Raw genomic sequence first — 15,491 nt, forward strand, 5'->3', positions numbered from 1 at the left:
AGCAAAACATTCAATCTTTCCAGGCAAGGTCTGAAAAACTGGATAAGATCAGGAAACTGTATTTTTCTTTTCTAGGAAAACTCTAGTTTATAAAATATGGATATAAATGAAGGAACCTCTATAGGTTTGAATTTAATCTTTCAGTATCATTTACAGTTCTGCTATAGTGACTTGTGACTGGCCTGTGTGGGGAAGTCAGTGAACTCCTGAGTATGTCCGTTCTCTTTCTTTGATGTGCGTATCAATGACCACTTGCCTTTAGAGAGCTATTTCTTTCTATGGAAATCTATCCAATAGGCCGAATTTTGTGAAAGCCACCTGGGATGCAGAATTAAGTTATGGAACCAGCTCAGGAGAAATCACAGGTAGCACCATCAACAGCACAACATTTGCCTGCCTATTCTCACCCTCTCACATTCCTGGAGCCATGCAGACACCACTCAGAAAATCATGTTTCTCTTTGAATGCATCCCAAATAGCCCAGTGGAGACTAGGAGAACTAACTGATGAAGGAAGGGGAGGAATACGCTTTCAACAACAGTTGCACAGGATAAAAAATAAAAGACAAGTCGAATGGGATGTTTTTAAGGTAAGTATATGAGCATCTTGCATAATAAGGCTGTCTATCTCAGCTTAAGACCTTCCTGGATGAAATCAAAAGTCACACTAATGATTTAATCCTTCAAAATCCCCACACCTCCAACATCTGTCCAGTGTGGCCAATTTCCAAATCTAGCCTCCACTGAGACAGGAAGATTTTCCAAGTTAACTCTGACATCAGAACCAAAGCCAGACAGCTCGCACGACCCTTACTCTATCGCGCTTATGAAAGAAAAGCCCTGCTGGCTCGAAACACTTTCAAAACATAGGCCTTTTTTTTTTTTTTTTTTTTACACTGTATGTATTTCTTCTCTTTAATCATTTCCTTTCTTTTTTTTTTCTTTTGTGGTACTGGAAATGGAACTCAGGAGCATTCTACTTCTGAGCTACACCCCCTGCCCTAATTTATTTTTATTTTGAAACATTCTCACTAGGTTGGTGAGAATCAGTCTCACTACTTGCTGAGGCTGTACTCTATCCTGTGATCTTCATGTCTCAGGCCCCCAAGTACTAGGATTATAGGCCTGGGCCACCACGCCCAGCTTTAACCATTTTCTTTCTTAAAAGGCAGAAACATGGCAGCCAAGCTCAGCAACTTAGTGAGGCCCTCCCCAACTTAGTGAGACCCTGTTTCAAAATTTAAAATATGGCTAAGGGTGTAGCCCAGATGAGAATGTCCCAGGGCTCAACCCCCAACACCAAAAAATAAAATTAAAAGGCAATAACATGTATCTCTTCAAGAGACTAGCCACAGCTGGGTGTGATGGTGTACACCTGTAATCTCAGTATTAGGGAGGCTATCGTTTGAGGCCAGCCTCAGCAACTTAGTGAGATCCTGTTTCAAAAGTTAAATCAGGCAGGAGGTATAGCTTAGAAATTGAACATCCCTGGGTTCTATCCCTAGCCGCTTTCCTCCCAACTCATGTTAGATGATTTATTCAATCCTCCTAACCACACAAATGAAAAGCATTCATTATAATAAGCTGTAAAAATGGAAGCCACATAAGCCATCTGCAAAGAGAACTGCACACAAAGAAACTAGGAGCCTAGCAACTCTACAGACTTAGGGCACAAGAGACCACAATGCAAAGAAATTACCAAGGGAAAACATGCCTGAGATTTTCAAAGTCATCTTCAGTTACAAATAATCTAATCACCTAGAACCACATCCAGAAAGGCCAGAGAGAGTGAAAGGTATAACCAGGAAAAATTTAATATAAAATCATTGTACTCACTGTCTGATGGCTTCTGTCACAGTAACGCAGCCCAAAGTAATCTATCTCCACGAGGTTTATGTGGCGAAATACATGGTCAAGGACAATGGAACCTTTTGTTGACTTCTGCAAAAATAATTTATAGTTTATTTTTTTCACAAGGTATCTCGCTTGGGTCTCAGTGAGACACAATTATGGTCTTCATCTTTTGTTGTACTAAAAGCATTTTCATTAGACCACAAAATCCTCCTTAGGTTACCTCAGTTACAAAGACAAGTGTGATTTTAAGTAATATTAAAGAAATTGCTTTAGAAAATAATTCTTAAATTGTAGAGAGTATTAAGTTAATATAAGTTTCTTTTCTTATGATATTATAAATTATCTGGGCAACAATCTTCTTTAAATAATAATAATCTTTTACATATATAATATCTAATAAATCCATCAAAGAACACTTTAGCTAAAAATCCTATAATTTTTTAAATTTATAAAGCAGTTCTCACACACATCATTTCTCTTGCAAGTATGTAACATAGAAGATACATAAAATTAAAATAACAATAGCCCCAAAACTTTTATTTTCAAACCTCAAATAATAAGCCCACAGATTAAAGCTGTTTAAGTTAATGTTCTAGGAAACCCTTGCAAAGATGTCTGACTTGATCTCTCACATAAGCACAGACATAAAGTAAACATGTATTTTGTCTGCTTTTTACATGCTGACATCTCTCCCCTCCTGCATAGGAAGATTCTTTAAGACTCGCATATGAAAGGCCCTGGCTTTACAACCCAGCACCAAAAACCAAAAAAGATTATCATCTGATATATTAAATAATTACTCACATATATAAGAAACAATTAATCAGCAAGTATCACTCCTTAAACCACAATGATCTTGAAAATAATACTTCGCGATGGCACAGCTGTAGACTCAGTTGGACTTCCCTTTCTCTAGCCCCATCACTGGCAGGTATACCAGGGAACAGAAGAACCCAAGGCATGCCTCATGACGATAAGACAGGACTCTGGTTCAACTACATCTTCCCTCAAAGGATCACCATTACATGCATATTATAAGGTAATCAAAGGCATATTATAAGGTAATCTCAATAGGCATTTTGTGTCTCTCTAAACTGTGTTACATTTTAATTGGTCCCTTTTAAAATCCATTAAGCAATTAGAAGAGCCAGGCACAGTGGTGCGTGCTTATAACCCCAGTGCTCAGGAGACTAAAGACAGCAGGATTGCAGGTTTGAGGCCAGCCGCAACAATTTAGTAAGACCCTGTTTCAAAATATAAAGAATAGCCAGGCATGGTGACACACGCTTGTAATCTCTATACTTGGGAGGCTGATACAGGAGGATTGCAGGTTCAAGGACAGCCTCAGCAAGTAGTGAAACTCTCACCAACCTAGAGAGACCCTGTTTCCAAATAAATATAAAAGAGGGCTGGGGGTATAGCTCAGAGGTAGAATGACTCTGGGTTCAATCCCTAGTACCAAAAATATAAAATAAAATAGGGCTGGGGGTGTAGCTCAGAGGTAAAACAGCCCTGGTTTCCATCCCCAGTACCACCACCAAACAAACAAACAAACAAAAACCCTTCCAAGATGGACCTGTAGGTTGTTGGACATTTCTGCTATATAACAATGCTACCTTTAGTAAATGCCCCTTGGTGCTCATGCACCTATGTATTTCCCTGGGGTAAAATTCTGGAAGTGAAATCACTCATTTGAAGAATACATCTTTTTTTAATCACAATGGGCACTGCCAGGAAGACCACTGCAATTCATTCAATGAGAATACGTTTCTTTTTCCTCTCGCCAACAATTGGAATTAAGCAAATGTCTTCCAATTTGATTGAAGAAAAAAGGGGCAGAAGAGAACTGTTTTATCTACATTTTCCCGACTCTAATAAATGTAAGCACTCTTCCATGTACTTACCAGTGGCCAATTGCATTCCAAAGCTTATGAGCAAATTCTCCTGGTGCCCCTAATACTGGCACAAGTTTACTTAGTGTATTTAATTCTTTAACTGGAAATTATTTCTGTTCTTGGGATATGAACCTAACTTTGTTTCTGAGTGAAGAGATAACTATCTCAAGGTTTACTAAAAAGGCCATCATTTTTGCTGCATTTCAAACAACTTTACTATCTACTAACTTCCCAGCTCTATTAATAGATCTTTCCAGGAGCAATGCCCTCAATATTTTAATGATTTTTGCTTAATATAATTTGTTTGCCATCTATTGTTCGTTTTCAAATTGTCTTTGCCAGTTTTTAGAAATCAGCCTCCCAATTCTGTTGAGAATTTGGGATGAAATTGAATTGAGAGAAGTGGATGACGGGTAGAGGGGGGAATGTTACAATATTTACCAAGTAAGAGCTATATGGTTTTCTTTTATATGCTTCAAGGAAATTTTATACTTTCTGTTTTCATGAAGGTCTTTAGAAAATTCTTCTTGGGCTTTGTGGCAGGCAAAATTTACAGAATGCCTTCTCCCACCAAATATGTCCTGCCCCAACCTCTGGAAGCCATGAATATGAGGAGATACCACTTTAGTGACTGCATTATATTACATGGCACCTTGACTGAGATGGTCAGAGTGAGCCTAATCCAATCGCGGGCACTCCAGAAATTTGAGGCACTTTCAGCAGCAGAAAGGGAAGGCAGAACAAAAGTCAAGGATAGTCAAAGTTTGAGAAGGACTCCACCTGTCCTTGCTACTTAAAAGACAGAGGTGGGTGTCTGAGAAGCAGAGTGAACCCTCAAGGAGGAGGGGTGAGGAGCCTCAGCTGCCAGGCAGAGATAAAGGGAAACTCAATCTCACAATCCCCAAATCACAACAACCTGAAAGAGGCTGGAAGCAGATTCTTCCCAGAGTCTTCAAATAAGAGACCAGCACGCTGATTGCAGCCTTGATAGAATCCTGAGCCAAGAACCCACCGTGGCAGCCTGGGCTTCTGACCTACAGATTATGAGATGGTACTTGGGGTGTTTAAGGCAAGGGGCATGTGGCCATTTGTTACGCAGCTAACAATACAGCTAATTCTGAGATGCTTTACGGTTTTATTGTTGTTACACTTTCCAACTGGCTATTACTAATATACTGAAAAGCAACTAGTTTTTTGACATTAGTCTTAATCCCAGCCATCTTTCTAAACTCTTATTGGTTAAAATATGTATGAAGTCTTTATACATAATCACATTTTCTACAAATAATAAGAGCTCTATCTAGTTCTTCCTTCTCCAAATGCCTTCCCATATTATTTCTCTTTTCCTATTTCATTAGTTGAGTTGAAGGATCACTGGTAGTTTTGAGAACAGGTTCTAAAGTTTTATTTACTAAGTAAAATTGCTTTTCCATGGCCCATATATGCTTTCAAATAGAAGATCCTTCCTGTTCTACTTTTTGGGGGCTTTTTGATTTGATTTTTTTTTTTCAGTACTGGAGATGGAACCCAGGGGCATTCTACCTCCAAGCTACACCCCCAGCCCTATGTTTTATTCTTTATTTTAAAACAGGGTCTCACTGAATTGCGGAGGGCCTCACTAAGTAGTAGCTGAGGCTGGCCACAAACCGGAATCCTCCTGTCTCAACCTTCCAAATGCTAGGATTACAAGCCTGTGCCCCCACACCCAGCTTTGATTTAGTTGTAAATCAAGAATGGATGATAGCATTTGGGAGGCTGAGACAGAAGGATCTTGGTTAGACAACAGCCTCAGCTACTTAGCAAGGCCCTTTGCAACTAGTGAGACTCTGTTTCAATTTTTTTTAAAAAAAAGGACTAAAAAAATAGGGCTGGGGTTGTGGTTCAGAGGTACAATGCTCCTGGGTTCCATCCCAGTACCGGAAAAAAAGGATGATAATTCTATCAACTTTTTGGAAATCTGAGATGGTTATGATTTTTGTCTTTTCACCTATGCATTACTTTTTTTTCCCCCCAGTACTGGGGATGGAACCCAGGAGCATTCTACCTGTGAGCTACACACTCAGCCCTATTTTTTATTCTTTATTTTGAAACAGGGTCTCACTGAGTTGCAAAGGGCCTCACTAAGTAACTGAGGCTGTCCGTAAACCACGATCCTCTTGTCTTAGTCTCTCAAATGCTGTGATTACAAGAGTACACCACCAGGCACAGCTATAGATTACATTTTTAAAGGTTTTTTTTTTGTTGTTGTTGTTGTTTGTTTTCCAGTACTGGGGATTGAACCCAGAGGGGATTCTACTTCCAAAGCTACATCCCCAGCCCTATTTTTTTTTTTTTTCCCAGTACTGGGGATGGAACCCAGGGGCACTATACATCTGAGCTACATCCCCAGCCCTACTTTTTAGTTTTTCTTAATGAAAACTATTTTTATGTTTCTCTGTCCATTAGAAATAGTAGGGATTTTTCATACTTACACTACATATGAAGCATAAGAACCTAATACTGTAGTCATGAAGAACATCCACAAAGACAAGCTTATTAAATTAGCTCAATAATTTAGAAAGTATACAGGAACAGCAAACTTTTCATGCATGGAAAGAAATCATCATTTTCCAAAACTATCATTCCCAAAATACCAAAATATAGTCTGTCAATCTTTTGTGACAAATTTTACATTTTTACAGACTCTTCATACTGAAACTACTTAACAAATACATCCTTTCGTGTCATCTTGTTATCCTCTATGGAGAAGCCACAAGGGAAGCATTCAGCATTATGCAAGGAATCTAGTGCTGACCTAAGAAAAACACGACGTTTCCTGATCCCCTCCGCAGTAGTCTAGGCAGCACGGGTGTTGTCTACACATGCACTGGGAGCTGGGCCAAGCAAGCATCAGAAATGCTGTATTTCTGTCACCACTTTAAACAAATGCTCTTGAAAACCTCTTAGCTTCTCATCCGTCATACCGTAATATGACAAACCTCAGAAAGCTGGGGTGTCAGTAGAGAATTTGCTACTGGGGCCAGGTATACATCACCAGCTCCCATTTCTAGCAATGCTGCCCCAACTCATCGCTTCCAATAACTCTTCCCCCAGTTCACAGCACATTGCTATGCTTCCTCCTCTTATAGATAATTTCATGTCCTTCATAGAGATTTCTGTGGGTCAATATTTTTGCAGTTTGGTTAGAAAGCCTTCATGTCCATAGGAATCGTCTTTGAAGCCGGGCATGGTGGCGCACGCTTGTAATCCCCGCGCTTGGGAGGCTGAGACAGGAGGATCGCGCAGGTTCAAAGCCAGCCTCAGCTACTTAGTGAGGCTCTCAGCAACTTAGTGAGACCCTGTTTCCAAATAAAATATAAAATAGGTCTGGGAGTATAGCCCAGAGGTAGAAAGCCTCTGGGTTACACACCCAGTACCAAAAAGAAGAAGAAGAAGAAGAAGAAGAAGAAGAAGAAGAAGAAGAAGAAGAAGAAGAAGAAGAAGAAGAAGAAAGAAAGAAAGAAAAAGAAAAAGAAGGAAAGAAAAGAAATCATCTTTGAATAGAGAAATTAAGGCGGGGTATGGTGGCGTACACCTGTAATCCCAGTATTTGGGAGGCTGAGGCAGGAGGATGGCAGGTTTGTAGCAACCTCAGCTGCTTAGTGAAAACCTGTTTCAAAATAAAGAATAAAAAATAGGGCTGGGGGTGTAGCTTGGAGGTAGAATGCCCCTGGGTTCAGTCCCTAGTACTGAAGAAAAATAAAAAAAGAAATTAAGAATTGCTAGAGTACTGTTGAATATATGCCATTTTCAATATGTTCTACATAAAAATAAAATGAAATAAAATGTAAAAGAAAATAAAAAAAGAATAGCTAGAGTACTAATATGAAAGTCAAAGTAGAAACTAAATTATATTGGGCCAGTTTCAGGATTTAGTACTAGAAGAAAGAACAAGTAAGTACCATCAAAGATATTATGAAAGACACATACGACCTTATGCACCCAAAAAAGTTTAAATGTGTATTATAAGCCAGCAAATCATTACTTTCTAGAATACAGGAAAGTATTCTAATAAACACCAGGGGAGATGAAAATGCATTCAGGATGTAATACCAAGATCTGTAACGGGTGCGGGGGGGGGGGGGCGGGCTTACTGGCCTCTTGGAGTTCCAGAGGATCATAGGTTCGAGAACATCCCCAACCTAGTGAGACCCTGTTTCAAAATTTTAAAAATGGATGGGAGTATAGTTTGGAGGTAGAATGACCCTGAATTCAACCCCCAATACCAAAGGAGAGGAGAAAAAAGGAGAAAAGAGGAGAAAAGAGGAGAGGAGAGGAGAGGGGAGGGGAGGGGAGGAGAGGAGAGGAGAGGGGAGGGGAGGAGAGGAGAGGGGAGGGGAGGGGAGGAGAGGAGAGGAGAGGGGAGGGGAGGGGAGGAGAGGAGAGGAGAGGAGAGGAGAGGAGAGGAGAGGAGAGGAGAGGAGAGGAGAGGAGAGGAGGAGAGGAAGCTGGGCATGGTGCTGCATGCTTGTAATCTCAGTACTTGGGAGGCTAGGATAGGTGGATCATAGGTTCATGGCCAGCCTCAGCAATTTATCAAGGCCCTCTGCAACTCAGTAAGACCCTGTTTCCAAATAAAAGTTGAAACAGAAGCCAGACGTGGTGACACACGCTTGTAATCCCAGTACTTGGGAGGCTAAAACAGGAGGACTTAGCAGGTTCAAAACCAGCCTCGGCTACTTAGTGAAGCTCTCACAGCAACTGAGTGAGACCTTGTTTCCAAATAAAATATAAATAGAGCTGGGGGTATAGCTCAGAGATAGAAGGCCCCTGGACCCCATCCCCAGTGGAAATTTCATCATCACCTTGTTTGGCTTAGGAGGAGGGGCAGTCATTTTGTGGACTGGTTCATGCACCAAGAAGTTTTAAGTACTGCATAAAGAAACTGGATCAGAGTATGGTGGTAACTGTCAATGTACTGACCACATTAACACATCCTCCCCCTTCCCAAAAAGTTACCTCAGGACTTTTTAATCTGGATTTTTCCTGATCCCCTTGAACAGGCAGAACTATTACAGGCCATCATATACCACTGTGGAGGCTATATTCCCATCCCCTAACATGCTGAGACAAGGGCTTCGTTGCTAGCTCAGATGGTGAAACTCATGAGAAACATAAGCAAAAATCAATTCATAACTTCACCTCTTTCAGTCTTTAGCAAAAGAAAGACATACACATGACTCTATTTAGCACCATCTGGTGTTTCTTTGTTGTTGTTGTTGTTGTTGTTTTTACCATTTCTAGATATAATTATAATGGAAGCACTAAGTAACATGCCCAAGAATTTTCTGAAATAGAGGAATAAATTAAAACTTTGTCTTGGATAACAGCCCCCTCCCCCCCCCCCAACAAGGCTTCTGGGAGAATGAGGAAAGGAATTCTTCCCATTTCTCAGTTCCTGAAGTTTCCCTGGGTTTGGGCCTGATGGTACTGTGGTCCCTTCATATGGAGTAACTACCCTACTCTCTGTCATGTCAAAACTCCATTATCTGTAGCCAGTCCAAAGGCACCTTCTGCAAAATGCCTGTCCTCATCCTCTCCTCCTCAGCCCAGCCTCTCCTTCCTCTGAGCCTACCAAGTTCCTTATTATTATTTCTTCTTCTTCTTCTTCTTCTTCTTCTTCTTCTTCTTCTTCTTCTTCTTCTTCTTCTTCTTCTTCCTCTTCTTCTTCTTCTTCCTCTTCTTCCCCTCCTCCTCCTCCTCCTCCTCCTCCTCCTCCTCCTCCTCCTCCTTCTTCTTCTTCTTCTTCTTCTTCTTATCTGAGGATGGAACCCAGGGGCATTCTACCTCTGAGCTACACCCCCCCATCCCTATTATTTATTCTTTATTTTGAAACTGGGTCTCACTAAGTTGCAAAGGGCCTCACTGAGTAGCTGAGGCGATCTGCCCATCTTCTGGTCTCAGCCTCCTGAATGCTGGGATTACAAGTGTGTGCTACCACGCCTGGCCAAATCCCCCCCTCCTCTCTCTCTGAGATTTAATCTAACTTTATGAAGGCCATTTTATACTTCTCTTAACTTTCCTACTAATTTTTAGACATTCTGAAAGCAGGCGCTGAGTATTACCACTTTCTTTCCATGTAGTTAAAAAATTTATACCCAGTAAGAACTTCCGAAATCTACACTAAGGGTCGATAAACAATTGAGATGCAATACTCCCACGAACATTTCCATTTTTCTTGATGAGACTTATGAAAGTAAAAAAAAAAATGGATTAATTGATCCTATTATATCCAAAGCTATCCTGTTCATTGTTAATTAAAAAGTGTGCATTTGTTCCACTGGTATATACTTCCAACAGACTCAGTATTTTCTGAAATTACTATTATAACTGAACATGACAGGATTGCTTCTTGGTGAGAAGAAAGCCAATGAGTACAACCAGAAGACAACAAAAAGGAGAGAAACTATTTACTTGGCAGCAAGTAAGATTATCTACAAATCAGTGTTCTCCTCCAAAAAGGAAGCCTGGGGATTTATTCCAGGAGCCTATACATATTCATATAGGAAAGTGAAAGGAGGGGTTGGCACACTGAGACAAAAAGAAAAAACACCTCTAAAGGGATATTAACAGACGTGTGTGTGTGTGTGTGTGTGTGTGTGTGTGTGTGTGTTACTGGGGATGGATTCCAGGAGCATTCTACCTCCGAGTTATAACCCCAGCCCTATTTTTCATTCTTTATTTTGAAACAGGGTCTCACTGAGTTGCAAATGACCTAAGTAGCTGAGGCTGTCTGTGAACCTTGACCCTCCTATCTCAGCCACTGGAAAGTTGGGATTACAAACCTGTACCACCACAGGGCAGCATCTTCCTATCCCACAACTGTAGGAGTTCATCCCTAAAGGTGCTTGTTTTGCTTAGTGGCCAAGAAGAGTATAAAGAATCAGGGGTTTTTTTTGTTGATGTTGTTTCTTTGTAGTACTGGGGATGGAACCCAGGGGCATTCTACCTCTGAGCTATACCCCCAGCTCTACTTTTTATTCTTATTTTTGAAACAGGATCTCACTGAGTTGCAAAGGCCCTAAGTAGCTGAGGCTGTCTGCAAACCACAATCCTCTTGTCTCATCCTCCCAAATGTTGGGATTACAAGTGTGTGCTGCCACGCCCAGCAGGTAAGTATCTCATATATGAAATATGTAAGATACTAAAAAAATAAGGGGGACTGGAATTAAATTTTATATATAAAACTTGCATGGGAATGTACAATTTTCTTTATGCAAAAAAAACAAATCTGGCAGGAATTTTATTTTCCATCATGAAGAGAAGAAAGTAGAATATGAAATAGTTAAAAAGAAAATAAAGAGAAATAAAGGAAGATCTGATCTTTTATAACTATTCAGAAAAACTTCATTTAAATGTTACAGTATATTAATTTACTTTTTAAATGAGGGTAAGTAACTGCCTGAGACATTATTTCTGGGTTGTGAATTACATACCACTTAACTCATCAAATAAAGATTACTTTCATGCTAGCAACATTCTGAAAACAGAGCTGCTAGGGACTTATAATCTTGGAGAAAGACTCCCAAGTTTATTTAAAAATACTATCAGTGGGGCTTTCAACCAGAACAAAGAATACTTCAAATGAGTAATAACACCTTTGCAGATAAACATGACACTACAAACCAGAAAGGCAGGTTCTTGCCAGCTGCAGAGCTTACTTCTTCCCAATAGGGAAATGAACCCTGCAAAAAATATTCTTGAATGTTATGCCCTTAAAGAGATTCACTCCATCTTTATTTAGTACTTTGAGCATAAGCAATTCCAACTTCTCTTGGAAAGCAGGAATTACATGCTTTAGCTTAGACCCATCGGGATAGTCAAGTAAGGGCCTGTAGAAGATATTCCTCAGACTCCACTGAGAATCCCTTCTCAGGCACACATTGCTAGTACCATCTGATGTTTTTTACCTAAGAACTTCCCTCACTCTCGTTTGTCAAGAACACCCTCACGGTGTCATGAAAAATAAGAGTAAAATGTATTTGTCAAGGTGCCATTCTATTTTTCATATGTACAAGTACACACTGAGAAACTCTGTGCACACTGAGAAACTTTTGACAAACATTTCTCAGACTTCAAGTTGTCAGCTATTTATTGCTATGTTACCACCTCAAAACTTCGTAACTTAAAGCAACAATAATTGGTTTGATTCTAAAATCTGCCCAGAGTGGAAAAGGACCGCAGGTGTTGGTTCCACCGGGTGTTGGCTGAAGAAGTTCACCTGGGCTGAGAACCCAGAGTGACTTCATCAGGTGGAAGGGCTGGCGGGGCCTCCCCTCCCTTCACAGCCTCTAATTCACATGGCCCCCCTCTCCAGTGAGGGGCTTCATTCCATGGTGACTGGGGGCTAGAGAGAGAAGGCAGGAGCTGCACAGCATCAGTCTTGCCATGCTCTGATGATAAAAAAACAAGTCACAACCTCAGGCAGGTGGCAAGGGACCATTCCAGCCCTCGACAGAGGAAGGACACGTGCTTATGGCGAGTGCGTGGAAGAATTGCATCGCAGGTGGCCACACCTGTAGACAATCTATCTCTGCTGAATTTTTTCCCCTCTCTAAACCGCTTCTCTTCTCTATGATGGTCCCCTCCACCCAACCATCCTTTTTGTAAAATTTCAAATTATAGCAAAACAGACAGAATAAGTGAAAGCATATGATTTGGGTCATCTATATTTAAGGAAATATGCTACATGCTTTCAAAAACTTTATTTCACGGAACCTCCACAAAAGCTATGCACACTTGGCATTTTTATTCTCATTTAAATAAGTTTACAGGGCTGGGACAAGTTATAACCGATTCAGTCAAGAATCATCAGTAATGTGCTTTTCCAGAGCACAGTCTCAGAGTGGTATCAGATATAAAACAAGCACAAGACAAATAATTATTTTTACTTTCAAGACTCAAAAATACTTAGATAAGCTGGACATGGTGGCACACGCTTGTAATCTCAGCATTTGGGAGGCTGAGATAGGAGGATCTGAGTTTGCAGACAGCCTCAGCTACTTAGTGAGGCCCTTTGCAACTCTGTGAGACCCAGTTTCTAAATAAAGGGGGGGAAAATAGGGCTGCAGGAGTCACTTGGAGGTAGAATGTCCCTGGGTTCCATCCCTAGTACCAAAAAAAGAAAAAAAAACTTAGATAAGCCAAAAAAAGTTGTCCCTACCTCCCTCTCTCCTTTCCTTCCTGAATAATTAAAAAATTCTACTGGAAAGCCACTAGATCTCCTCCCCCATCCTCAATACTTTTTGCAGATGGACAGTAAGCTCAGGGCTGAGCAAGTGGTTACAGGGTGGGGTCAGAAGTTAAGCCAGACAGGTATCTCAGCAGGGAGGGAGTCCAAGCAAAGCAGGAAGAGTCCAGAGGCTGGTTATATGCAAAAGAATTAAGCAGTAAGTAAATGTATTAGTCAGGGTTCTCCAGAGAAACAGAACCCAATATATGTATGTATACACACACACACACACACACACACACACACAATCACACATTATTTCCAATAAGATATATAAAGATATGTGTGTAATTAAAGATAGACAGATATAGGTATATGTATGTACATACATATCTATAATTACATAAATAGATTCATCAAGCATTAAAAGCACATGCTTTTAATCCTAGTAATTGGGAGGCTGAGACAGGAGGACTGCAGGTTCACGGCCAGCCTCAGAAACTTGTTAGGCCCTCCGTAACCTCGTAAGACCCAGTTTCAAAATAAAGAATAAAAAATAGAGCTTGGAGTGGAGCTGAAAGGTAGAATGCTCCTGGGGTTATCCCCAGGATAGATAGACAGACAGACAGACAGACAGACCGACAGACTCATTATAAGAAATTGGCTTTTGCAGTTACAAAGGTCTGAAGTCTCAGGATGGAGTTGATGAGGCAAGATGGAGGACCAAAGATGTAAGTTTCAGTCTCAGGGCATAGATTGCATAGATCTGAGCCCCAGAAAAAGTGACGGTAGAAAATTCAGTCCAAATCTGAAGGCAGAAGAAGACTGATATTCCAGCCCAACAACAGCCAGGCAGAAAGAATGCATTCTCCTAGACTCAGCCTTTTGTTCTATACAGATCTTCAACAGATTGGAGGGGCCCAGCGCTGGTGGTGTGGGGAACCTGTTGTGCATACACACCACCTTCTAGATTTGCCAGTGGGAAGGAATGGGACCAGTGAATATACCTACTACTCAGACTACTCTTCACTCCTTGGAAAACAGACTGATTCCAAGGCCAGAATAGAAAAGCACAAGGTCTGAAAAAACTTATCACCAAAAAGAAAAGGAGCACTCCAACAATGATGGGCCATTTCCAAACATTTGAAGGGACTCCCACTGGTCAAATTTGAGACCATTTGAGCATAAAAATAAAAAAGTATCAGATTGCAGCCCCTTGACAGGAGTACATCAGTACAAGTAAAGATAAATACATGCATTAAATAGGGAGAAGACTGCTTTCTTACATTAAAGGCCAACTAATAAATATAGAAGAAAAAAATAAGTTAGAAAACTACCACTGTAGTTATAATTGATTCAGTTAAGAATCATCCGTGGACGTTAACAATAAGTAGTTTAAAAACAGAGTCCTCAAGAAATCAGATTAATCCACAAGGTCTCAAAATCTCTCTCCATAAAATATTAACTCGTTGCAAAAGACAAGAGAAAAACCTTACAATAGAAAACTGTGGCCATATCTACCTGAAACAAATTAGCAAATTTAATTTCACCAGTAGTAAGATAAACTGACATCATGGACCACCTGAAAATATGCAACACAACAAAAATACAGTATCATTTGTAATTTTTTTCTGTGAAAAATACATAACTTAAATGTAATCATAAGGAAGCATCATGCAAGTCCAAACTGAGAATATAAAATACCTGGCCTACACTCTTCAAAACTAGTCATAAAAAGGTCATAAAAGTACTGAGTACTGTTCTAGGTCCAAAGAGCCTTAAAAAACATTAAAAAATACAATGAATAATACTGGTTTGGGTTATTTTGGTCTAAAGGACAATACTGAGACAACTAACAAAATCTGTACTGGATCTGTGCATTAGATGGCTATATTATATCTAATTTCCTCATATTGATAGCTATGCCAAAATTATATTTATATATATGGGGGGGTCTTTCTTTTTGCGGGACTAGAGATGGAACCCAGGGACATTCGACCTTCCAGCTACACCCCCTCCCCTATTTTTTATTCTTTACTTTGAAGCAGTGTCTCACTAAGTTGCAGAGGGCCTCACTAAGTAGCTGAGGCTGTCCATGAACCGTGATCCTCCTGTCTCAGCCTCCCAAGTATTGGGATCATAGGCTTGCACCACAGTGCTTGGCTATTTATTTTTAAATTTTGAAACAAGACCTCACTAAGTCGATGAGGCTAGTCTGTGTGTGTGTGTGTGTGTGTGTGTGTGTGTGTGTGTGTGTGGTACTAGGGATGGAACCCAGGAGCTTTCTACCTCCAATCTATACTCCCAGACCTATTTTATACTTTATTTGGAAACAGGGTCTCATCAAGTTGCTGAGAGCCTCACTCAGTAGCTGAGGCTGGCTTCGAACCTGCATGATCCTCCTGTCTCAGCCTCCCAAGTGCAGGGATTACAAGCGTGCGCCACCACACCCAGCTGATGAGGCTATTCTTGAACCTGAAGTTCTCCCGTCTTAGCCTCCCAAGTGCTGGGATTACTGGCCCAGCTGTGACC

The 15,491-nt window shown here is 40.5% G+C and overlaps 1 protein-coding gene across 1 annotated transcript in view; it reads right to left on the reverse strand.

Moving 5' to 3' along the window:
* EPB41L4A (erythrocyte membrane protein band 4.1 like 4A) overlaps nt 1–15,491 on the reverse strand; it is a gene marked incomplete at both ends in the record, with an annotated part of 273,193 nt that overhangs the window by 149,020 nt on the left and 108,682 nt on the right. Inside the window, one exon of the mRNA XM_080711919.1 lies at nt 1,836–1,940. Within this exon, the coding sequence (XP_080568045.1) occupies nt 1,836–1,940 (105 nt within the window). The remainder of the gene's footprint in view (nt 1–1,835; nt 1,941–15,491) is intronic.

This window comes from Muscardinus avellanarius (genome assembly GCF_963383645.1).
Source record: "Muscardinus avellanarius genome assembly, chromosome: 1".
Lineage (NCBI taxonomy): Eukaryota > Metazoa > Chordata > Mammalia > Rodentia > Gliridae > Muscardinus > Muscardinus avellanarius.